Source organism: Lissotriton helveticus, chromosome 8, assembly GCF_964261635.1.
Source record: "Lissotriton helveticus chromosome 8, aLisHel1.1, whole genome shotgun sequence".
Classification (NCBI taxonomy): Eukaryota; Metazoa; Chordata; class Amphibia; order Caudata; family Salamandridae; genus Lissotriton; species Lissotriton helveticus.
Genome location: NC_136069.1, coordinates 1,393,363,241 through 1,393,390,519, shown reverse-complemented (window position 1 = coordinate 1,393,390,519; position 27,279 = coordinate 1,393,363,241). Strand labels below are relative to the sequence as shown.

Below are 27,279 nucleotides of genomic sequence, written 5' to 3'. Positions count from 1 at the left end.
ATATATATATATATATATATATATATATATATATATATATATATATATGGATGCAATGACAGACGCAGCACAATACTAGTCGGGTGGCACACTATGCTAAGCACAGATTTTTAGCTTACATGTTCTTAAGCCACGCTCTTAATTACACTGGTCTATCCCCTTAGAAAGACTCACCAGGTTTGCCATCCCACAAAAAAGACCTTCAGCTGTGTCAAATGAGGCAGACCCTGTGCCACTCTGAAGGTCGGCGCCCTGGACGTGGGCACAGCTCTCCCACGCTAAAGGCTCGCGCTGCCAATACCCCTTATTCATAAGCCATCGAACTTGACACATAAGTGATGTTTGTCGAAGATTTTCTGCGCACAGACATGCCATGATTCTCCGGCACACCCCGACCCCCCCCCCCCCCCCCCCCTGCAACAGTCCAAGGCTCAAACAAGCTCTGGGAAACATCTGCACTTGACCATAAACCGGACACACCCCTGAGAGCAAACGTCTGAAGCGGGGCCTGTCACTGAGCGGCAGAACCCAGTCCATTACGCCAACCACAATATTTGCCCTAACCCATCCCCATGGCAAAAATAGTAAGCATCGAAAAGTCATTGCATCTGGAGTCTGTTTCTTTTGCTGGTGCCACAGTTCACAAGTATCATCGAAAGTCGTCCCGACTGAGCCGGCAGGGAGGAGCCGCGCTGAGGTGAAGGTACCATTCTTCGAATAGCTTCGAACACTTCCTGGTCGGTGTTCTCGCTGCACCCTCCCAGCAATTGTTAACTCACTGCTTCTGAGGCAGGACGGAAGGGATCCGGACCCCTACAGAGGCCTTGGACAGCCCGCTCCGACCGAGTACAGCCCGGCTGGCACTGCTGCTGTTCGGAGCCTGCGTCGCCCCCCTTCCTCATGCTGCTGGGGCTGTGGTTCCTGCTCTGCGGCTGGGCGTGCGCTGCCAGCGCTGGTAAGTGAGCTTCAAGTTCATCAGCACTGCTGGAACGGAACCACAGCAGAGGAGAGGGCGCCTGCTTCTCCCACTCGGTCTCCGTGAGTACGGGTGAGAGGGCCGGGGAGAGCACTCATCCCAAGGCTCTGTACTTCCAGACGCCAGTACAGTAGCCACTGTGGCCGGTGTGGTAGGTGTCCTAGTGCGCGGACTCCCTCCCCATCTGATAAAGTACAGCAGTAATCACGGTTCAGTGGGCCACTCTGGGTCCCGGTGCACTGCACCTGCTGCACCAACGGACGCCCCTCCCCCACACCTTCACCACTGCTGATGCAGGAATTTTCGGCGACTTTAGGGCATCATATAGAAAAGCTCTACACATACAAAGAAGCAAACTAACATGACTCAATTGGCGGACCTATAACCAGTAGTCCGTCCGAGGGTGAGAAGCTGAAACGTAGACTTGTCACGTAGTTGCATTCAGGAAAGGATTCATTTGACTGCTTAGCGTAACATGCAAATGGTTTTGTTTTATGTACACTCATACGCGTCCCTCCGTCGTTTAGAGTCTTCAGATAAATGTTTTGAATGACATGTTTCAGGAAATGTTTTTAATCGAGGAGTTCTGCCAGGCACATTCCTCTCGCACTTCAACACCCCGCAGGCAGGAGGATTGCAGGTAAAAAAGCGCTGGCAGGCGGCCCAGGTAGAGCGACTCGAACTCAGGGAAACCAGGACTCACGAGGGGGTTCCTGCTTTGGGTCACTGGGTACTTTTGCGTTGGTAGTTTTACACCAAAGCGAAAGTAACAAAGTAAGGCACACTCTACCGCGTACTGCAAGACGCTAGCAGAATTTACGCCGCAGTCTAAACAGGTAAAACGTTTTTACAGTCAGCATAAGTGCTGTCTATACATCGAAAAGGTAAGTAAAGCAAAGTTCAGCTGCTACTGTGCTTTGGGAGAGGTTGGAATGTCAGTGCATTTCACATGCACTGACACATGAAAGGAAGCAGAAAAAACGCATTCCAAAGCCAAGGTGCCCAGGTCAGACAAAGGCTTGAAACGAACAGCCTATAAAGAAGGACGCAATGGCATATACACAGATTTTTTTTTTAACAAATATAGCGGCGTGGTGGCGAGTGGATAAATGCTTTAAAATGCTGACATATAAAAGTACGTTTGTTTCGGCCACCTATATTTTTTATGTCTGGTTCTGTATCGCCCTTGACCAAGCTGCAAATGCAATACCGTTCATGCAGAAATGTAAGAAACGAATCCTTCCAGAGTGAAGTGTAACACCATCTAAGTTCACTTTGTGTACCCTCTGTTTACCTAACATTCCTCTCAGTAGCATGGTGAGTCTCCAAGGACCGTGAAAGGACATTTCCCAGGAGGGTTATAACCCTGAAGAGCATGGGTGTGAGGGGGTTAGGTGGTTGCAGACTTTCTTTACGGGCAATTCCATTGGGGAGAATAAAACTAAAGCATGGTGGCAGTTTGATATAGGTTTCGTGGCCGGGTGATCCCATTAAAGACCAGTGGCGGCTGGTGGAATTTCAATATGGTGTGGCGTATGATCAAAAAATCAATTTAGCCATGCAAGTGAATAAAGCGAGCGAGCTTGAAGTTTATCAGGAAGGTACGGGAGGCGGTTCCCCGCCCAAGAACACTTATTTGTGCAATATCCAGCACCAATTCTGTGATAATGGACCAAACATGCAGTTCTTATACACATTTGTAAAGGAAAATTGCCCTGCTGCAGTCAAACTGTGATCGTAGTCCTGCATTGCCTGAGAAGGTCTTCGCCCCAGTCCTGCCCTGAACTACCCCTGTACCCCCAGTGCAACCCTTCCCAAGCCACCCTGCCATACCCTGAAACCACCTTGAGCCCCAGTCCTACCATGAAGCATCCAGTGTGATGTTCTCTAGCAGTGGAGAGAGCAGTCATATCTCAAGGGGACTTGTTTCAAGAGAAGTGATATGCGTCTTAATATGGGACCTATTGATAGGTATAGTGGCAGCTTGTTTCCTAGTTGACCTCTAAGTTATCCAGGGTCCCAGTCCAGTATTTCTTTGCATTCTGGGAGTTCTGTTTTCCTATTATATTCAGTTACAAAAGGTTGAATATGAAGAATAAAAAGAACGACCAAGCTATCCACTCAGACACAAAATGCCTGAAGCACTGTCCGTTTCACCTCACCGAAACTGACACCCCGAGTTGGTGAGATAGCTTGGAGGCGATAACATTCACTGGAACGCTTTACTCATCAACCAATGCAGCGCCTTGGACGGAGCACCTTTAAACTTTTCTAACACCCTCCTACCTCTCGCGGAACCCGCTCCGCGGGTCCCGCTTCGTGTGGGGTGTGTGCCGGAGCATCAGGAACTCGGACTGTGTCCCTTCACAGGCAAGTGACAGGCGGGGCTGCGAGCGAGTGCAGGCGCTCTGCAGGGACTACCGTTCCCAGGAGCGCTTGCCAGACCCAATCCTCCACACCTGGGCCGCTCTCCCTGTCTGCCCCTCCCCTCCCCCAGTGCTTAAGACTCGTGTGCCTGGGGCTTTCCTTGGGACGCTTTACTCATCAACCACTGCAGCGCCTTGGACGGAGCACCTTTAAACTTTTCTAACACCCTCCTACCTCTCGCGGAACCCGCTCCGCGGGTCCCGCTTCGTGTGGGGTGTGTGCCGGAGCATCAGGAACTCGGACTGTGTCCCTTCACAGGCAAGTGACAGGCGGGGCTGCGAGCGAGTGCAGGCGCTCTGCAGGGACTACCGTTCCCAGGAGCGCTTGCCAGACCCAATCCTCCACACCTGGGCCGCTCTCCCTGTCTGCCCCTCCCCTCCCCCAGTGCTTAAGACTCGTGTGCCTGGGGCTTTCCTTGGGACGCTTTACTCATCAACCACTGCAGCGCCTTGGACGGAGCACCTTTAAACTTTTCTAACACCCTCCTACCTCTCGCGGAACCCGCTCCGCGGGTCCCGCTTCGTGTGGGGTGTGTGCCGGAGCATCAGGAACTCGGACTGTGTCCCTTCACAGGCAAGTGACAGGCGGGGCTGCGAGCGAGTGCAGGCGCTCTGCAGGGACTACCGTTCCCAGGAGCGCTTGCCAGACCCAATCCTCCACACCTGGGCCGCTCTCCCTGTCTGCCCCTCCCCTTTTCCATATTGACTTATAAATAGACACACTCATTACCGCTGCGCGGAAGCGCGCGGAAGCGCCGGGAGAAGCCCGGGACAAGGGCGGGACCGTCCTAGGCCGTCACAGGCCGGAATAGGCTGGGCTGGGCCTACTCTCTTGGTTTTGTTTGACTGTGCAGGTAACTGCTGGAACAATCGAATTATTATTTTGTTTACCTGCCCTGTGATTCATATTGGAGTATCTCTGAGTAAAATAATGCCTTCCCCGGTTAGGGAGAGTACCCCACAGAAACCGGGAGGAGTGAAAACTGGGACACTTGAAAACTATTTCTCACGGGCGGTGGGGGAAGCTGACAAAGAGGGAAATTTGTCCAGGTTGAGGGCGGAACGTAGACGATCAGTAGATAATTTGAAAAATACTCCCATGGGAGAACAATCTATCACAGTTAGGGAGGAGCTCACTTGTATTGAGGATGTCCCACTCCTGCTAAGGGAGTGTGTTGACACACCACCAGTTGAAATTAGGAGTCCAGCTTTGGTTACAAGCCCCAGTCCCGCCAGGGGGACTATTGATCTAATTTCACAACTGCCCAAAGACCATAATGATAGAAACCCCAAACCGAAAGTAGTGAACATACAAGCAATTTTGGGACCCCCTCCAAAAAAGCGTAGGAGAAGGGCAAAGGGAGCGCAGGGAAGTAGTAAACCCAAGATCTCACACCTGGATTTTGGCAAATCTTTTAAAAACCCTGCATCTACAGTAAAAGCACCGGCAGAGCCACTCCCAAAACTCAATGTTCAGGCGAACTCAGTTCCTGCCCAGATTGATAATGCAGGGACCAGTATTGTTAATGTCCCCCTCTCTGTTGTGCCGCTGGGAAATGTGGAATTCCTGTTAAGGTCGCTGCTACTCCCAATCAGCGAAAGTATAAAAAAGATTGAGATCAGGCTAACCATATTGGAGGCTACATTAGGAAGTCTGAAAGCACGCGCTAACGGACAGGGAAGTGACTCAGAATCTAGTACCACCACTGTAGCCCCACAAGGGTCGGCACACAGGGTAGTAAATTCAGGTCCTCCACAAGCTGCAAAGGGGGTAGTCCAGCATCAATCCCTAAACCCGAAACCTGTAACTACCAACCCACTTTGTGTAAATACACTTAATCCCCCTCTAGCACCAGTAGCTTCGGCTCACCAGGTAGATAAAAGTGGCCCAGACCACCAAAGGAAACCCCCTGTAAAACCCCGTCGTCCTAATTTACCACCAGAAACTAATGACCTTACTGTGGTTATGGCAGGGGTCCCGCAACTTGATGAAGGAGAAGTAGAGGATTTTTGTGCCCTAAAATCCAGGGTAATCAAGTGGCTAAACAGAAATAGACCCCTCCCGAGACACCTCAATAATGAAATTATAATGGTAAGAAGGGTCCCATGGGTGGGGAGAACCCAAAAATCCATACCTGGGGACTGTTTACTGGTGAGCTTTAGGGACAAGGGCACGGTGTCACACATATGTCAAGGGGAAAACATATCGAGGGAATCCACCATTCAAACCCTTCGTGTGTCCTTCTTCTTTCCCATCGCCCCAGGTCCAGTTTACCCACCCCAAATTCATGATAGATGGGAGAGGGTTGGGAGAAGGGGGAGTCACCAGGCCTTTCAACCTAGGCCATTATTTGGCAGACCAGTACCTCCCCTCCCTACTTATAACCGGTTTGATTGCCTGAACGGCCTAGAGGGGGTGGATTGACAAGCAGAGAAGGCCCCTAAGGAGAACATAGAAAAGGGTGTTCAAGTACCAATACCGGAGGAGCAAGGACACCGGACCCCGCAAATTCAAACACTCAGGGAGGTGGAACCCATGTTATTTGAAGATAATGATATGGCTGTGGATGGGTTGGTGGGAGGAGGTGGGGGGGATGCACAAGGGGAGTTGCAGGAGATGGGTTCAAGGAGCCAGGGGGGTGCAGTTGTGGGTGGAGAGGACATGAGGATAATTTCTTGGAATGTAGCGGGTTTAGCTGGAATATTTAGTAACAAGGAGTGGGTTGATTTTGTTAGGAAATTTAATGTTATTTGTCTGCAGGAGACATGGGCGGTGGTGAATAACTACCATCTTGAGGGTTACAAGTGTTTTTTTGTCCCCGCCCGAAAATCGAGTTCTGGGAGAGCAATGGGGGGCTTAGCCATTTATGTAGATTTATCTCTCCCAGGCATTTGGCTGTCTCTTAATTGGAATTTGTATGGAATACAGGCAGTTCGGTTCTCTGGCAAGGGGTTGAAATTGTCTGTTTTTAATTTTTATAACAGTGAGACATCAGACTCTAATTCATCCCTATTGGCTGAACTGGATCAGAGGTTGGGTCAAGAAATCATATCTCAAAATAATGGGCCGTCTCATGGCGTACTTTTGGCAGGAGATTTTAACTGTCACCTCTGTCCGGCTCTGATAAAGGTAAATACAGATTGGGGGCAATGCCCGATCGAGAAAGGGCCGCATTTTGCACATACGCCGACTGGGGTTGCTCTTGGGCTGCTTCGGGCTAAGTACGACCTAGAGCATACCATCAACATGATAGACCCTCAGCCGGACGGTATGCTCCCACCAACTTTCAAGGGTAGGGGCTGTGCATCTATTATAGATTACATCTTGGTCTCGAGACCGTTGATCAACAAAATAATTAGTGTAGGGATAGAGTGGAGCGGTTTTAGTGATCACAATCCGCTCACCTTAACGTTCCTCTATAAAGCGGGCAGTGTAACCAAATCCCGTTGTCTAATTGAGGAGAGGGCCACTGATCAAGGTAGGAGATTGAAGTGGTCTAAAATTGATGGGGCACAGTTTTATAAAACCCTGGGCGATAAGGGGCTAGTGGCCATTAATGATTGTTTGGATTTGGAAATACAGGGCCCAAGGGTCCTGGAAGCGTTTGTCCACATTGCTAGCCTAATTGACGAACTATTAAGGTCTAGTGGGCCTATACGTATCCAGACAAGTCCCCGCTGGTTTGATAGAGATTGCTCTAAGGCACTGAGGGAACTGAAATGTTCCCTCAAGACGAAACCACGGGATCCACAGATTATTAGGCTCAGCAGAGAAAGGTACAAAAAAGAGACGAAAAGGAGGAAACTTGCCTTACAGGCAGAAGCATGGGCAGATCTAAGGGAAGCTGGGGAAAGAAAGGATTTAGCGGGGTTCTGGAGAATCATCAATAAGCCGACCTTTTTAGAAAATGATTCCCCGGAGATAGGGGCTAATATTCTACCAGAGCAATGGGTAACCCATTTTAGGGGTTTATATAATCATGAGTCGGGCACCCATGTGGAACCATCGGAATTTTCAAGACAGGCCCCACTAGTTACATTCTCTCTTAAGGAGATTGTGACAGGGATGGAGGGTTTAACTAAAAATAAAGCCCCGGGTCCGGACGGAATTCCGCCAGACCTGTTCCTCAGCAACATAGATCTATGGGCTCCCTTGATGACAAGGGTCTTAAACACCGCTATTACCTGTGGTCTCCCCCCTTCATGGTCCAAGGCGATCATCGTACCAATTTTTAAGAAGGGCAATAGAGATGACCCGAAGTGCTATCGGCCCATTTCCCTGATTGACGTATCGGCTAAACTTTTGGGAAGGGCAATCCTGAATAGATTGACCGAATGGACAGAAGAGAATAACATCTTCTCGGATACTCAGTATGGGTTCAGGACAGGGAGGTCCACTAGTGACCAGTGCCTAAACCTGTATATGCTGACTGCCAAGTATACCCTGGCCAGCGATGAACCCGTGTATATGGGATTCATGGACTTGGCAGCTGCATTCGACCACGTCAACAGAGGAAAACTGTGGGATATGATGTCAGGCATGGGGATAGAAAGTGGCCTAATCACCATATTGAGGGAACTGCACAGTGATACCACGGCCAGGGTTAGATTTAACAGGGAGGGAGGACTGTCTGACTCCTTTCCATGTAGGAGTGGAGTCAGACAAGGTTGTATACTTGCCCCCTTTCTGTTTTCTCTTTATATTAACAACCTGGAGCAGTTCCTTCTGGGTCTAAAGACAGACTGCCCAAGGGTTGGGCTGCGGCATATCCCCGTCCTGCTTTATGCAGATGATGCGGTTTTATTAGGAAGAACACCACGCAGCCTACAAACCCTGATAGAAGGGTTTGTGGAGTTCATGAGTAACCTAGACCTATCTGTTAACCTAGGGAAATCATATGTGCTTCTGGCCGGCAAAAAACCTTCCACCAAATTCGTTTACACAATTGGCTCACACCGCCTGGAGCAGGTTAAGACGTTCTCCTACCTCGGGGTAACTTTTGATGGTGCCCTGCAATTTACCCCTTTGGTGGTAGAACGTTGTGCAAAAATGATTGCTTCTAATGGGGCAATAGCTGGATATGGTAGGAGGGTGGGTAGATGGAGTCCGGAGCAGGTGATGAATTTGTACGGCTCCATAACATGTTCCAAAGTAATTTATGGGGCAGAAGTCTGGGGGTTTGTGAATACAGTAAGTATCCAACAAGAAGAAACTAGGTATTTGAAAGCAATCCTGAGGGTGCCACCCAGCACGGCTGGTTTTATAGCCCACAGGGAGCTAGGGAGGCCATATTTGGAAGATTTGGTAAAACTCAGACCAATAGTGGCCTGGTTAAAAATATGGATAAACCCAGACGCGCATTTAAGTAGAGAAATCCTATTGGACTGCCTAGGTAGGACCTATTCAATGCGCATCCCCTGGCTCAAATACGTGAAAAATACTTTGGAGGAGATAGGGCTGGGGAACCTTTTCACAAACCCTGCCATTATTTCAGCACAGCATAAGAAACGGGTGGGGGAATTATTTTTGGGGCAAGTAACCCAACGCCGAGCGGATGCGGAAGGAGTGAAAAAGACTGTAAGGGCCCATGGTTTGGTAAAAAGTGTGGAGGGTATGGAGCCTTACTTATCCCTTCTGCATAATGCACAGGACAGATTTATAATGTGCCGTCTCAGACTGAATTTGCTCCCCTTTATTTTGGCTATACCTGCAGGGTTTACCTCATCTATTGAGCAGAAGGGTCCCTGCGGCTGCGACAACCGGTCTCCGCAGGATACCCTTCATTTTGTCTTGCTTTGTCCCTATTTTTCCATGCCCAGGCGCAGATTCCTTGTAAATATTTAAAAAAAAACGCGATTGGAACACGCCAGGGATGCCCTAATATTTCTGCTTAAAGCCTCTGACCCATTAACTCTATGTAGCATCCTGAATTTTATTAAAGTTGCTATTCGTTTAAGACAAACAAGAGGAGATGAATGAATGAATTTGTATTTATTGGGCCCTTATGTTGGCAAATCCTTTTATAATAACAATTATGTACAAGGATCTTAACCAGTATTTAATAATGTTTTAATTGTTATTGTGTATATAAATGTGCTTTTATGGTGTTTTTTATTCACCGAATAAAGATTCTTGACTTGACTTGACACTGGAAAGCTAAGTGCTATCTGAACATCTATGGTTTTAGGAGTGCACAAAGGGACATTTCACCTGCAAAATGACTTTTGCATTTTGTGAAAGCTAGAAAGTGTGTCGAACTTTGCTAGAGATAACGTTTTTGTTAACCTTTTTTCAACAGCAGAAGCTGAGTTTTGCTAGAACTTCCACACCGAAAAGTTAGCATTACAGTATTATTCTTGAACTTCAAACTTTGCAGTCATTGTTACGGTCGCAAGTGATGCCACAGGTGGATGTATGACGTTACAACGCATACTTTTACAACGACTACCATTACAACAAATTTTTTACAACGCAAAAACTTTTACAACGCATACCATTACAACGCAAGATTTTACAACGCAAGTACCTTTACAACGCATACCATTACAACGTAAATATTGGTAAGTATATCATATTTTTTTTAATTTAAATTATTTTAAATTATTAAAATATAATTACATTTTATGTAATTTTATTTAATTAATTTAATTTAAATATAATTTTAATTTATTTTTACAAATTAACCCTGTACCCCAAAAACCCCAAACTGACCCTGAACCCTAAAAATATTTTTTTTTAATTTAAATTAATTTAAATTATTAAAATATAAATAACTTTTATTTAATTACATTTAATTAATTTAATTTAAATATAATTTTATTTTATTTTTACAAATTAACCCTGTACCCCAAAAACTGAAAACTGACCCTGAACCCTAAAAATACCCCTTTACCCAAAAACTGAAAACTGACCCTGAACCCTAAAAATACCCCTTTACCCAAAAACTGAAAACTTACCCTGAACCCTAAAAATACCCCTTTACCCAAAAACTGAAAACTGACCCTGAACCCTAAAAATACCCCTTTACCCAAAAACTGAAAACTGACCCTGAACCCTAAAAATACCCCTTTACCCAAAAACTGAAAACTGACCCTGAACCCTAAAAATACCCCTTTACCCAAAAACTGAAAACTGACCCTGAACCCTAAAAATACCCTTTTACCCAAAAACTGAAAACTGACCCTGAACCCTAAAAATACCCCTTTACCCAAAAACTGAAAACTGACCCTGAACCCTAAAAATACCCCTTTACCCAAAAACTGAAAACTTACCCTGAACCCTAAAAATACCCCTTTACCCAAAAACCCAAACATATAATATTTTAAAAATAATTATATACTTACCAATACTTACGTTGTAATGGTATGCGTTGTAAAAGTACTTGCGTTGTAAAATCCTGCGTTGTAATGGTATGCGTTGTAAAAGTTTTTGCGTTGTAAAAGTTTCGTTGTAATGGTAGTTCGTTGTAAAAGTTGCGTTGTAAATGTTGTTTCCCGCCACAGGTTTCATCATATTCGCAGTTAGTTCAGTGGCTCATTGTCCATGTTGCACAGATCTATTTAGCCTGCAAGTCAAAGGGTAAACATCAGGCCTACTAGGCACATCATTTTTCAACCTGCAAGTGAAAGGTTGAAATACTGGCCCAGTGTGTATGTTGCATAAATCTATTTAACCAGCAAGTCAGTTGTAGTAATGTTTGGCCAATGTGCATGTTCCACAGATCTGTTTCGCTCATGTGTAAAGTGTTAACAATGTTGACCAAGCTGAATAAAATGCCATGGGAAGAAATTTGCGATATCTTATCCAAAGCTCATTCTGCACCCTCATAATCCCCAATTCCCCACACCCAAAGGACATTAATGGGGGCTCAAACTGGATAACAGCACGCCTGGGTGGGTGTGATTATAAAGCCGAGCCCCCCACTGGGCTCTACAATACGCTTAGCAAGTGTCAAGCCCTCCCCCCCCACAGACATATGACATCTGCAAACCTGCACTGCAAATATTCAGAATCACTTAATTAGAAAAGGGGGCCTCCTCGTCACACAGACTGGTAATATAAGCCCATTTGGCTCTGCCCAAAAACACAAAAACCTCATCAGACTTTGACATCGGAACAAGAGCGAAGAAAACACATTGTGAACGATCATGGAGGAAGAGAAAGTGACAGACAAAGTGAGAAAACGGGTAAGAAACAGAACGTGCACTAGTGAATTTGAAGGGCTGGGAGTGTCTGGGTATGGGTTATGCTCAGTATAGATAGTCAGCACCCCGACCTTCTGCAGCATTGGAGGCCGCTCATGAGCAAATGCTTGGGCCCAGAACCTACTTTAAAAATTAGGCACTGGGACAACTCAAGGTTTCACTAACCTATCAAGAATTTCAGCCAAGACCTGATGATTGGGTCTCCCAAGCCAGATTGTAATAACTTTGAGACGAGAGTGTTTATTTTTTAAATGAACCGGGGGAGGTACGGTGTGTATCTGGGGAGAGTTGGGGAGCAGCAGCTCCTGAGAGGTAGCACGGGACCTGCTGAGGGGAGCAATAACACCAGAAGAATTGGGTTTGACAAGGGGAAGGGCAGGACTTGTGAGGCACTCTGACGCATGGGCACCTGCTGTGAGGTGGGACTCTGGAGTACAAAGCAGGGCCTACTGAGTGGAAGCAGAGAGGACAGGACCATCATGACACTCTAGCCATCCATTGAGAAAGAGGGCTGCTAGTAGCATGCTGAAAGAAGGAAACAAGGGGACCCTACTCACTGAGAGCCTGGGTATGAAGGCTATTTAAGAAAACAATGGCTCCTCTTGAACGGTAAGGAAAATTTCTCCTGGAATTCCGCACAATGGCTATGCAAAGGGTTGAAGAGATGTCAGAAAGAAAGCTACCTATACACATGCAAGGTTTGGTCAATAAGTGAAATTATTTATATATAAATCTCATAAATAACATAATACATACATGAGTGTTTAGGTAGACAAATATGTTTGTACAAAGGCTAAACATTAGACAATCGTGTCTGGTGTCCCAGTGAAAATACAATTGAACCTAAGCTAAAAGGTGAAATTAAAAAGGACAAATGAGTAAGGTTTCAATTATAGAACATATTCGGTGACCATGGAGATTATAAACATGTGAGCCGCAACACTTTATACAATCAAAAAATGCTGCTTGATGTGACCTGACAAACCACAGATATATCCAGCAAGTGCATTAATCACCATAGTTATCTTACCATTATTATTTTTCCTTGAGATTTGCTCGGCACACAAAGATCTCGGTAGCAGGTGCCTTAACCCCATAAGATATTTTAAAATGTGGCCTTTGCAACCAGTTAAACCAGAACAGATTTTACTGTCACATTTCTCCTTGTTGCCAATTTATTTTGGGACAGAGTTGTTTTAAAAAAAATAAAAGTTGATTGTTAGACAGCTTTCCATGACCCCACCCCATGTGACCCCATCAACATTTGTTGCCCATAGACATAGGTAAGCCAACAAAATTAAAAGGGAAACTGAGTCAGAGTCGAGCAAGCGTCTGGTTCGGCTGTATGAGCCAGTGCATGAGCTGAGCCCTGGAAAGGTTTGATAAGTAAATCATGCACCAAACAGCATTTTAGAATATATTATGGTGTCTTCAACAGTGAATGAATTTTATTTAGGATGCTGAAGCGTTTTACTTTAGTACATCAGATGATATCACTGAATTCATCGAAAAAATGATGTTTTTAAAACATGAACTTGTAAATCGTCCTGTCCACCCCAGCCAATATCGCATTAGTAATCTAGGAAGCAAGTCAGTTGTCACACATACTCTAAAAATAACCCAGATTCTTACTATAAATGGAGCAACATTGTAAACTAACAAATCACATAAAAGTATTTTTTGAAAAGCTCAAATCCTGAACTCACCTATCTGAAGGTGCTCTCATAAGTGGTGATAAAGATAACAAAGGCTCAGTTAACCCCTTCGACGCTGATGACGAGCTCAGCTCATCATCAGCGACGCCTGTCGTACGCTGATGACAAGCTGAGCTCGTCATGTAACGCTAGTTTTTTCAAAACGCAGCGCGCAGCGGGAAAACCGCTAGCGCGCATGCGGTTAAAAAGCCAGAATGTGGTATTTTTGTTCCTGCACCCCCTACACCTTCTTTATTCATCCTGACCCTTGCCTTCCATTGGAGCTGGAGCACACACTGCACAGATAGAGAAAGAGGAGGAAAGAAGCCAGATGGAGATTGTGTGTGAAGAGGAGTCCGCTCTACAGAGGCCTCATCCCAGCTCTTGATAAGTACTAGTACCCCACCCAGAATTCACCCCATACCACTGCAAAAAAAAAAAGACAGTGTCTTATTTTTGGACAAAATGTTGCTCCTGTTGCCTGTACCTGCAGCTGGATCTGAATGGATCCTGCTGGCTTCTGCAAGAGTGAGTCCCTGATCTCCATGAGGTGCCTCTAAAGGCCCTGGAAACTTGGCTGGCATCAGAGTGCACTCCTCTGACTCAAAAAGGAGAACTCCTAAAGTTTTGTGCTCTTTGAGACTGGGCCTATTCGCACCAAGATCTTGCTGCCCGTGCCAACTGCCAACATGAAGCTCCAGTGAACGCAACTCTTCGCGCTACTGCCACCACGGCAACGCGAGATCTCGGCTTCGCGCTACAGTGTCGACAGTGCGTGTTGACCACCAACGTGAATCTCCAGCAAAATTTGTCTGCTACCCCCAACAGATCTTCACTGTAGAGCAGTGACGGTCAGTAATGCCCAGCCTGCTCTTTGCGCTACAGCGTCGACCATCTGTGTTGCTTTCCCTGCTCCTCGTGACCTCCACCATTAATGGAACTCTTTGCGATGAACTTTAGAAGGTCACTAACTTTTTCAGCTGGACTAATCTGGTCCCTGTATCTGTCCCTGCTCCTTCCTGGTCTGCTTGAACTTGTGAGACTTTCACCTGGTCACGCAAGACCAGGATATCCACAAGTGGTGTTTTGTGCTTTTAGGTGCTATACTTACCTCAAATGTTTCAAGTTTCTTATCTCTGATTCTATTGATTGGATGTTTATTGTCTTGGTGTAATTGTATTTATTAAATTTTATTCTATTTTTCTAAATTGGTGTAAGATGCTCCTTGTGTATCTTTTTACTTTATTACTGTTTTTGTGTTGCATAAATACTTTACACATTGCCTCTAAGTTAAGCTTGATTGCTTTTGCGCCAAGCTACCAAAGGGTTATGCACAGGTTGATTTAGCGAGTTTTGCAGTTCCCCCTTACAAGGATCATGGCTGTGGCTTGAGAAGGGCTCACACCCCTCTCAACCAACAACTCAATTTCTGACAGTCTCCAATGTCCCTTTTCTTAGAATCAGGGTATCTCCCTCTTTTTTACATAGATTAATATATGTGCAGAATATCCAGTTGTAACTGAATCGTTCTTAGGGAATATAATTTGCCGTGCTCAGAATGGCAAATGCAGTGTGCAACTTGCATTTTGTTTGATGGTCAAAGTACAAAAATTGCCAGTGTATATAATGGTGGTATGATTGGTAGGTGAATACATTTTACAGTTCTGATATTCGCATTTGCAGAGTCTAGCATTTGTTTTGCAATGTATGAAATGTGCTTTGCTCATGGTACTAAGTTTTGTATGCCTAGCTTGTACAACTTAGTGACTTGTATACTGTAGTTAGTCAGACACCAAGCCTCATCCACATTTGGGCTGTTAATGTCTTCAGACATGGAACTCAAGTCACAGACAAGTACTATTCTGCGTTCATTTGTTAAATCTTCTATTGCTCTCAAATGTACTCATATTAGACCTGCTAAACATATGTGTTCGGTCTTGATGATCTGATATCTTCTTGTGATGTCACTCCCTGTGAGGTTGTGATGTCACTTCCTGTGAGGCCACACGCGATGTCATGCACCGTGATGCCACTTGCATACTGCTACTTGGTAAGTCCACCCACTTCTTTTTTTAGGACTTGTACCCTGTGTAGGTTTGGTGGCTGGGTGATCCCATTAAAGAGAACAGAAGTGAAGTGTTTGGTGGTTTGATGTAGGTTTGGTGGCTGTGTGACCCTATTGAAGAGAATGGAGGAGAAGCATGTTTAGTAGTTTGATGTAGGCTTGGTGGTGGCATGACGCCATTGAAGAGAATGGAGAAGTAGCATGCTTAGTAGTGTGATGTAGGTTTTGTGGTAGTGTGATCCCAATTAAGAGATTGAAGCATTCGTAGTTTGCTGTAGGTTTGGTGATGGTGTGATCCCATTGAAGAGAATTGAGGTAAAGTGTGTTTAGTAGTTTGATGTAGGTTTCGTGGTGGCGTGATCCCATTAAAGAGAATGGAAGTGAGTGTGTCTGATATAGGTTTAGCACTTGGGTCATCCAACTGAAGAGAACTGCAACAACGAGTTTTTGGTAGTTTGATGCTGGTTTGGTGTAGGGAGAAACTATTGAATTGAATGGAAATAACAGATTTTTGGGAGTCTAGTAAAGGTTTCCTGAAAGTTTGTATCCATTGAAGGCTTTGGAGGAGTTTTATTTGATGTCTTAGTGCAGTGGAACCCATGTAATGCAGCGGGCAGGGAAGTATTTGAATGAGGTCTACAACATGATAAATGAAGGTCAGCAATGTGAGAGTAATAGGATATTGGTTTGTCCACCGGAGGCAGGAAAGGAGGAAAGGATGAAAAGGAGAAAACTTTGAGGGTTCTCTTTATGTTCGAGAGGGTGAGTGATGAGGAACTCTGTCTTAGGATCTCTGTCTTCCTGTTCCGCTTGAGCTATTGCCATCTCATTCACTCTTTAGTGATTTTTTTCCATGATGGTGATTTTGGAGATGTAGGTGTAGAGTCAGCACCCTAGCAATGATACGTGGCTCTAGTATAACCTTTACAAAGAAAATGTTTAATTAAACCTTTTCTAAAACTGGTAAATGATACCAAACATCTTTCATTCTAAGTTACATCATTCTGAAGCTCAATTTGTATTTAAGGAGTATCACCTTTCCTGACTAGGGTCACATCAAAGATTTAAGTGAGGACCTATTTATAGGCAGCTGCGGTCGGTAGTGGGAGTACCTGCCGGGCGGTGACGTGGGGAGGGGCAAGTTGGGGGTAGTAAACTATGGATTACGGAGGTATACAGGTAAATAAACATATAAATAATAAAACTAATTTTGTTGCGTGCACTGCATCCCCAAATGCGATGCAGTGCGCGCAACGAAATTCATGGACAGATGGCCTCTAGTCTTCTATGATCCAGGGTTACCTACTCAGCAAAGCGTTGTTCCAAACTTGTAAATTCTTCAGTTCAGCAGAGCAGTGGGAAGAAGGTGCTGCCAGAGCAACAGTCCAATTGATTAGGCATAGTAGCATAGTGCAGTTAAGGGACTAAAGGACACAATGCAAGACTCAGAGCTCTCGATGCCATTTCATACAGGAAGACAGTCATTCAGACTGTCTACAGCAAATGGGTCTCTCAGACTCCTCATCTGTAATTCATGATGATACGGGGCTAGAAATAGCCCTTTGTCATTACTTAACTTCGATCCTTATATATTTAGAGATTGTCTATAATTGTGTTTTGCGCGGTAACGATCAATTGATGAAATTAGCAGTAATTTTCTTAGAACGTCTGAATCAAGTTTGTTTGTTAGTCGAGAATTGTTTTATATTGTCAAGTAGAGTGAACATATAACACATTTGTGCCCTGTTTGCCCTGTTTGCGATTGCGTATTCTTTCCGAGTGCACATAGGATAATGATACAGGTTTCTGCATGATGTTAAATCCCACAGACACTTATTTTTGAATTTTTAGCTCACAAGGAAGCTAATAAAATGGGGCTCTAGATCCCACTAAAGATGACCTGAAAATGTGTGTTTAGAGTGTGGTCCAAATACACCACACAAAAAGCATTTAGTGCAGTTCTGATGTGCTTACCTGTAAGACTTGTTAAGCTGTGACCTGCCCATCTTTCTTTTTTGGCAGTATGTTCATTGATGGTGAGGTTAGCATCCAAGCTGAATCCAAGTGACTTGGCATTTGGTGAAATCTGGGCTTTGAAGCAGTTGAATTTCATGTCATTGAGGCAGGTTTGCATTGTATCTTGTATTTTGTTTCTGGCAAATAACAGGAATTTTGACTTGGTTGGGTTGAGCTTCAGGTAAGTGCTGCATATTCGGGTCTGGATAATGTGCACGGATTGCTTGAGGCATTGATCTGAGGCGACTTTCAAGTAGAGTTGTGCATCATCAGCATATTAGTGAACCATCATGCTGTTATCTGTGAGAAGACTGCCAACTGGCTGCTTTTATAGGATGAAAATTACAATATGGAGCCCTGGTGGACGCCACAAGTGATTGGACATTATGTGGTCTGGAAGTGCCCATGCTCCCTGTTTAGTTTGTTTTTAGTATCTTCTTACCCTGAAATAATGCGTCAGGTTTCAATTGTGGAGGATGTTTGAAACCTTTTCAGTGAGTTTGGAAAGTACCCTTTTGGGAAGCAGGCCCTTGCATGTTTGTGATATGGGCTAGATGGAGAGCAAAGATCAGGTGGAAGACCAATGCTTATTGTCATCTTCTCCTTTGTGTTAGGCATTGTATGTATTGTAGATCAATCAATGTTGATATTATTTTCTAATATGCAGCTAGGGCAAGTGATGGTAGTACTTCAGGAAGGCTGTCAGCCTCTCTGAGGTCGACTCACTCTTCTGCATATTTATGCTGTTGTTAGGAGGATTTGGCAAATTTCAGATCTGTGAGTGAGCTGCAGTAGCACTTTAGTGAGTTCGGTAGCACAGGCTGCAAGTTGTAGTATACCTAGAGCATTTGTCTATCGATTCGCCGGGTCTTGGTGCAACTGTGGTCGTCAAACAGATGACACAACCAAATGTGTATCTTGTTGGGAATCAGAGATTTAGCTATTGCTGGGAATGGTTTCAATGGTACGTCTATAGACATGGCATGTTCTCAAAAAACAAGTTTGTAATGTACACATACTAAAGTACTCCACTTCATTTGCACAAGGTATCTAACTGCTGCATGTTGCCATATTTTGTACCTCCACAGACAGGCCCATTAATTTCAGCTTTGACACCTATCAGACTATAATGAGGAGCAGCGAGAGAATTGTGACAATCATTGAGAGCATAATTGGATCATAGCTATGAGCTAGAATTTATAAACATAAAGGACCTGATACACAAAACTAAACTTACATAACAAATAAAATAAATATAACTATATATATGTATATACATAGGCCAATATCATCATGCACTATTAGCACTTTATTTCAATTTTTCCCCTCCCTTAGAAATGCATTCATGCATAGAGTGTATGACTCCAAGAATTACAGATAGTGATTCATTGTGATTTTGTTATTTGCACTTTCCCGAACTTTTCCCGTTCCCCCGCTGTTTACAGGCCGCTACATTTGCACAAATGCGTTTCTTGCACATGGATTTATCCAGTAATTATGTATATATTGTATTATACAGAAAAGAAATGACATTGCATTATGAACAAGTATGGCCAATGTTATTTAATCATCGCATTGTAAATATGTCTTGTTTTAAGGAGCTTTCATTTATGTTCTCCCATTTGTGCTTTGTTCGGATAGTCTTTTTCCTATCCCTATGACCATGTGACCTGATTAGTAAATTGGCGGGGAGGCGGGTTTCACTGCATTATAAAAACAAAAATAAATCACTGTGTCATTGCATGTGAACAAGGGCTTTGTAAGCCCGAAACGCGTCTTGCCCTCTTGCCCCACACCTTTCCTGCAATTAAAAGACCTGTGAATTTTCAGCTGTGGTCCGTCTCCTGCTTGCCTCGCTGTTCCGGTTCTTGCGCTTGAGCTGCAGTGGCGTTGTCTGGAGTTTGCGCACATTGGATTACGGAAATCAGCTTGTTTCCGTTCACGGACCCCCTCTTCAACAAGTCGGCATCCGCTATCAAGCTACCTTTTGTCAAAGTTTCTGGATGGAATTTTAAGCGGATGCCCCCTCCTGTGGCCAAACGTTCAACAATACCGGTGGAGCAGACGATACTCGGCGGTCGAGTCGGAGGACCCGACTAAAGTGTGGCGTCTGATTGAAACGCGGTGAGTGTAACTGTACGGCATATCGGAGGTAAAGAGGTGAAGTCTCCAACGGGAGACGAAGTTAAACACATCACGCCGACTTAATAACTGAGGCGTGTTTGCAGAAGACAGTGTTAGGTGGGGGCAGAGGATAATGTCTGCGGAGGAGTTCCGTGTAAGGGAGGAGGAAGCAGAACAGCTATTCAATCGGGTCACTACATCGGGCAGCAATGGTGATGCAATTACCGCCAATGTCGAGGCTCAAGGAGACACGGACATTAAAACATTATATAAGGCACTGGAGAAACAGAAACGGCTAGAAATTACAAAATGGTGGGAGCACTATTCCTTGTCCAAATATGCTGATGCCAATCGTGTACCAAGGGGGTTGAGAATAATGTTAGCCCCCACCTTTGAGAACCCAAACCCTCTGATGTTGAAAGAGTGGGCCCAGAACAACTTAGTAGCCTCCATGAATATAGTGCATATACTAATCAGGTACGCCGCTATTGATAGAGAAGCTATTTTGACCACGATTGAAACAATCCAAAAGCAAATAAATGAAATAGAAGAAACAGAAACCATCAAAAAAATAAAAGAAGCAATGATTGATAGACTCAAGACACACGGCAACAAAATCAAAGCACGTAAAGTCAGCAAATTCCAACGAGATGCAATGGATTATGCAAATGGTCAAATTTTTACTTTTGCCCGCAAGTACAATGTTACCAAGCGTCAGCAATTCAGGGGCAAAGGACAGGCAGTTCAGAATGTAACCCTGACAACCCAATCAAGCGAGGCACAAAACCAAGTCTCTGTGAGCTCCAATTCTGATATAGCCTCAACATCTGGTGAATCAGTTAGCTCAAATGAGGATTTAAGTACTAGTGGCCTCCCAATGCCAATTTTTGAAATTGATGAAGAGCTTGCTTTTTTAGTAAACGAAAGACTACGCACACTGAGACCGCGTCAAAAAAACGCAACAACAACCGCAGAAACAAAAAAAGACGCGAAAGGAGAAGGAAGCACAAACAAAGGGGGATGGAACAACAAAAAAACCAACCAATCATGGAAAAAGAAGAAGTAAAAACAGATAAATCAATCATAAATCTGTCAAATGTAACTCTGACAACAGAGGAACAACAACTTTTAATGCTTGGTCTAAATTTCTGTCCAGAACAAAATTTCAAATATGCTTCCACCAGAGTTGACGTTTATCGCTATATTCGCAAACTAAAATTAAAGAAATTCTTTGTACTACAAAAAGTAAAATCTACTGTGGGCAATGAGGAAAACTGTAACACCAGCAATACTGCAAGCACAATCCAATTGTCAGCTTCGGATGTGCCAGTTTTCCTCGATGTGCATGATCTTAATTTTGAAACTAATTCCCAACCTACTGCAGATGCGGTTAATACCAGCACACAGAAAAGGTTGGAAAAAATCAACATGACTCAGAAAGGTGCAGGCATCACACCGTTTAAAGGAAAATCTGATTTTATGCCCATGATGACCAAAGATGCGGTCGACGTCTTTCAGGATTGTATCATTGCAGACATCAAGGAGTTATATAAAAGAACGAACAACATACAGAAAAAGAAGTACAATGTGCAAAAAGCTAAATATTTTGAACTGATGAAAAAGCTAAAGGATAACCCCAACATCATAGTAAAAACAGCGGATAAAGGGGGGAATATTGTCATTTGGCCCAAATCGGAGTACTCTGCAGAGGCATTAAGACAATTACACGATCCTGCTTGTTATTTAAAATCTACCAACAAAGAGTACCTTAAAGCGAATGACAATCTACATAAACTACTGCTACAATTTCGCAGAGAAGGTCTTATCTCATCAGATGAATTTAAATTTATGCACAATGCACATCCTGTCTTGCCATGTCTCTATTTAATCCCAAAGGTTCACAAGGGGGTGTCACCTGTTCCTGGCAGACCCATTATCTCTGCTATAGGCAGCAGCGGAGAGAATGTGGGCCAGTATATTGATTATTTCTTACAAAGCTGGGTGACCTCTCTTCCAAGTTTTGTTCGTGATACCAGTGATTTCTTGGCAAAAATAGATGACTTGGAGTGGCAAGATGATATGTTGTTAATCACCCTTGATGTTGAGCAATTGTACACTAGTATTGCCCACTCGTGTGGTCTAATTGCTGTCAGTCATTTTCTGGGTCAACGTGCGGCAGAATACTATGAACACAACAAGGTGATATTGGGCTTGATCGAATGGTGTCTTGGTAACAACTACTTTTCATTCGGCAAGGAAATTTGGAGACAGCTAAGAGGGGTGGCGATGGGGGCCTGCTTCTCCCCCAGCTATGCGTGTTTACACGTTGGCTGGTGGGAGGAGCGGGTCCTCAACATCACACATAAGACTTGGGTAAAGGAGAAAATAATAAAATATCTCCGTTACATTGATGACATCTTCATTGTTTGGCAAGGGGATGAAAATGAGGCTAAAGTGTTCATCTCAGAGATAAACAACAACCCCCTAAACTTAAAGTTTACATCAAATATCAGTGCCAAGCAAGCAGAATTTTTAGATGTCAGGATTTATGTGGATGATAATAGATGTATACAAACTACTCTATATAGAAAAGCAACGGCGGGTAACACGACTCTCCACGCCTCCAGTCTCCACCCCAAGCACACTATCCACAGCATACCCTATGGAGAAATCCTAAGGCTAAAAAGAATATGCAGTAAGGCTGAGGATTTCCAAAAATGTGTAGCTGAGTTAAAAGTCCGAATGAAAGCCCGAGGTTACTCTGAAAAAGTGTTCAACCAGGCTTTGACAAAAACAGAAAATTGCTCTAGATCGTGCCTATTGCTAAATACTGTGAATAAGAACAAGGCAATGGCTAAAGATATTGAATCGAGCAACATTGACTGTCCAAGGTTTATTACAAACTACAGCAGTCAAGAAACAAAAATCAGACGAATCATTAACCAGCATTGGTCTACTGTCCTAACGGATACAGTTTTGGGATGTCTGTTACCCAACAAACCTTTGGTCACTTTCAGGCGGGCACAAAGTATGGGTTCAATTCTGGACCAAGGTAGCCCTGAATTGCAACAGAAACCTAATTGGTTATCACCTTCTGGGTTCCGTAAATGCACAACTTGCAGAGCCTGCAAGTTTGGCATAAATAAAACTCATTACAGAACTCCATTTTCTATGAGTGAGATTCCAATTAGAGGGAGCCATACTTGCAAAACTGAGTTTGCTGTATACGTCCTGACGTGCACTTGTGGCCTTAACTACGTAGGCAGTACAAAACAACAAGTGCACGTCAGGATTTTGCAGCACATTCGAGCCATCCTACACTGTGACCAGACATATCCAGTGGCTCGCCACTTCGAGAGTACCCACAACAAAGACATTAATTGCCTCTCGTATTATGTGGTAGCAGCAGTCCCCAAACTCAGAAGAGGTGGCAACCGTGAGCTCATACTGAGGCGACTAGAATCAAGCCTGATCCTAGAATATGACAGTAAATGGCCCAACGGGCTTAATAACACTGAGGATCTACGTCATTTTCTCTAAAGACTTGATCAAACATATAATGCCCACACATATAACTAGATCTCCTCTGTTGGCCCACCATCCCATTTATTTCCCAGATACGTCAGGTTCCCTGTGATCTGGGAATAGGCGCTAGACAATGTTGATTTACTTGAGTGGGTTATGTTTCTCTATGAAAACAGCCGTGGCTGGTCAAGTTCCTTGTCAGTCATTATTTGTAAATATAAATGAATTCGGCTTTCTCTCTTTGTATATAGTGCACTTTTTGTATTTACATATTTAACTATTTTAGATGTGAAATCTCTACTTTTTTACGTATTTCACATAGGGTGTTTTTATTTCACCGTTTGATATGATGATGTTTTTATACCAGTATGAAATGTTTTTCTATATGCGCTTTTATATGACATTTTTGAAAGGTCAAGACTTACCTTCATTTTCATGTTAAGCATTTATGCATTATATACATAGGCCAATATCATCATGCACTATTAGCACTTTATTTCAATTTTTCCCCTCCCTTAGAAATGCATTCATGCATAGAATGTATGACTCCAAGAATTACAGATAGTGATTCATTGTGATTTTGTTATTTGCACTTTCCCGAACTTTTCCCGTTCCCCCGCTGTTTACAGGCCGCTACATTTGCACAAATGCGTTTCTTGCACATGGATTTATCCAGTAATTATGTATATATTGTATTATACAGAAAAGAAATGACATTGCATTATGAACAAGTATGGCCAATGTTATTTAATCATCGCATTGTAAATATGTCTTGTTTTAAGGAGCTTTCATTTATGTTCTCCCATTTGTGCTTTGTTCGGATAGTCTTTTTCCTATCCCTATGACCATGTGACCTGATTAGTAAATTGGCGGGGAGGCGGGTTTCACTGCATTATAAAAACAAAAATAAATCACTGTGTCATTGCATGTGAACAAGGGCTTTGTAAGCCCGAAAAGCGTCTTGCCCTCTTGCCCCACACCTTTCCTGCAATTAAAAGACCTGTGAATTTTCAGCTGTGGTCCGTCTCCTGCTTGCCTCGCTGTTCCGGTTCTTGCGCTTGAGCTGCAGTGGCGTTGTCTGGAGTTTGCGCACATATATATATATATATATATATATATATATATATATATATATATATATATATATATATACATATATATATATATAAAATAAACTTACACTTCTGTGTAAGTTTACATTCGTTTTGGAATTTACAAAACAGAATTTCAGAAATAAGTAGGGCAGAGACTCCGCAGTCAAGGCAGAGAACTCAGAACATAAAAACATAGGCATGTTTTCTCTTTTTATGTGCAGAGTTCCCCACCCGACTGCAGACTCTCTGCACTTTTAAACTTACTATTAAAAATGCAGTTTTGTGAATTCCAAAACAAACGTAAACTTACTCAAAGGTGTAAGTTTACCTTTGTGAATCAGGCCCTGTATGCTCATAAAATAGGGAGTCCTTGTTTTCTCAAAGGTCGGACCAGGAAGATGGCTGCCTTTGAACTTCTGTGAGACTTGAACCAGTGTCATCTGCGACTTGGACTGGTGTCGCCTGTTAAACATCAACGGAATCATCTGAGCGGACCCCTTGACGCCAGATAAGGGAAACTGGGAAAGGGGTTGTAACTTTTAATTCTACTTCCAAATTCCTTTATGTATTAATTACCCACCTAAATCCACTTTATAATGTGTTTATTTGCAAACATAAGAAACGTGTATTTTTTTAGCTCACGTTCACCCAAGGGTATCTTGGCGCTGAATAACAGATGTTTATTGTTACCCAACTCAACGGTACTCATTTTGTCAACCATAGAAGGATGAAAGGCTGAGTGGACCCGCTGGGATTGGAACCTGTGACCATGAGGTCGAACACAGGCCTCTATAGTGGATGCATTAGTCACTAAGCCACCAAACCCATAATAGAACTTCAAAATACAACTTTGACCCTTTCCCTTCCAGACTGGCATGAACTATTTTTTTTTATAATACATTTTATTAGCATTTATAAGAGCAAAAACATAAGAAGACTGTAAAAAAGTGCACAATACATCAGCGTACACCATCAACAAATAATAAGGGGGCCCATTCAAAATACAAGGCCCCTGTACTAGCTCTCTTGGACGTAAAATAAACAAGCATTTGCAATGCAATAGGTCTCGCATTAGGAAAGTTTGAGCTATTGGTATTGTAAATTACTATTTTTTTATTTCTGTGTTGGTTTTGAAAATAGCGAAATTAATAGCTTTGTCATTTTCAATGCTAATAGTTATAACTTTCGCAAATGTGACACCTATAGCATTTGTAATGCAATATGTGTTGTATTTACGTGACTTAGATGTATTGATATTACAAATAACAATGGCTTTTATTTTTTTAAATCATTATTACTTAAATAAAACTTATTGTAATTTATAATGGCAATAGCTTAAACTTTTGTAAATAACTTTTGTGAAGATTATGTTCAGTGTATTTTATTGTGAAGAAAATCCAAGAACAGAAGTGAAATATTAACATCTTTTTGTGACATTTGCAATAAAGCTTGAAACATTGAGAGAACATATTTGAACCAGTTGTTGAATGGTTGCACAGATTGATGCTGTGGTGGTGCTGAGTGATGTTGTGGTGGCGACGAGTGATGCTGTGGCGTTCAGTGATGCTGTGGTAGCGCATAGTGATGTTGTGGTGCCCCTGAGTGATGCTGTGGTGGTGCTGAGTGATGCTGTGGTGATGCAATAGATAGAGTGAGTGAGTGCAATAGACAGATAGAGTGAAGGCGATAGATAGATAGATAGAGTGAGGGCGATAGATAGAGGGAGGGCGATAGATAGATAGAGGGAGGGCGATAGATAGATAGACAGATAGAGTGAGGGCGATAGATAGAGTGATGGTGATAGATAGAGTGAGTGCGATAGATAGACAGAGTAAGGGCAATAGATAGATAGACAGATAGATAGAGTGAGGGCGATAGATAGAGTGAGGGCGATAGATAGATAGACAGATAGAGAGAGGGCAATAGAGAGATAGAGGGCGATAGATAGATAGAGTGATGGCGATAGATAGATAGAGTGAGGGCGACAGATAGATAGAGTGAGGGCGACAGATAGATTGAGGGCAATAGATAGAGTGAGGGCGATAGATAGATCGAGTGAAGGCGATAGATAGATCGAGTGAGGGCGATAGATAGATCGAGTGAGGGCGATAGATAGATCGAGTGAGGGCGATATATAGATAGAGTGAGGGCGATAGATAGAGTGAGGGCGATAGATAGAGTGAGGGCGATTGATAGATAGATTGAAAGAGTGAGGGCGATAGATAGAGTGAGGGCGATTGATAGATAGATTGAAAGAGTGAGGGCGATAGAGTGAGGGTGATAGATAGATAGATTGATAAAGTGAGGGCCGATAGATAGATATAGTGAGGGCGATAGATAGATAGATAGATAGATAGATAGATAGATAGATAGATAGATAGAGTGAGGGGCGATAGATAGATGGAGTAAGGGCGATAGATAGAGTCAGGGTGATAGATAGATAGAGTGAGGGCGATAGATAGATAGAGTGAGGGGGATAGATAGATAGATAGATAGATAGATAGATAGATAGATAGATAGATAGATAGATAGATAGATAGAGTAATTATATGGTGTGTAATTATGTGGCACTGAGTGGTATTTGGACTGTATGTTGCATTGAGTGCAGTGTAATTATGTGGCGTGTAATTATGTGGCACTGAGTGGTATTTGGAGTGCATGTTGCGTTGAGCGCAGTGTAATTATGTAGCATATAATTATGTGGCACTGAGTGGTATTGTGTGGAGTGAATGTTGTATTCAATAGAGTGTAATTATGTGGTGTGTAATTATGTGGCACTGAGTGGTATTGTTTGGAGTGTATTTTGCATTGAGTGCAGTGTAATTATGTAGCATATAATTATGAGGCACTGAGTGGTATTGTGTGGAGTGTGTGTTGCATTCAGTAGAGTGTAATTATGTGCCATGTAATTATGTGGCACTGAGTGGTATTTGGAGTGTATGTTGCATTGAGTGCAGTGTAATTATGTGGCATGTAACTATGTGGCACTGAGTGGTATTTGGAGTGTATGTTGCATTGAGTAGAGTGTAATTATGTTGTGTGTAATTATGTGGCACTGAGTGTTAGTATGAGGAGTGTATGTCGTATTCAGTAGAGTATAATTGTGTGGTGTGTAATTATGTGGCACTGAGTGGTATTGTTTGGAGTGTATGTT

At 43.4% G+C, this 27,279-nt stretch overlaps 1 protein-coding gene across 2 annotated transcripts in view; it reads left to right on the top strand.

The window, feature by feature from the left end:
* The first annotated feature begins 494 nt into the window (after positions 1-494).
* LIPI (lipase I) overlaps positions 495-27,279 on the top strand; it is a 212,519-nt gene continuing 185,734 nt past the window's right edge. For both annotated transcript variants that reach the window (XR_013599967.1, XM_078658347.1), the window contains exon 1: positions 495-955. Coding sequence is in view for 1 of the 2 variants with exons in the window: in XM_078658347.1 (XP_078514473.1) it covers positions 901-955 (55 nt within the window). In the remaining variant the exon portion in view is untranslated. The remainder of the gene's footprint in view (positions 956-27,279) is intronic.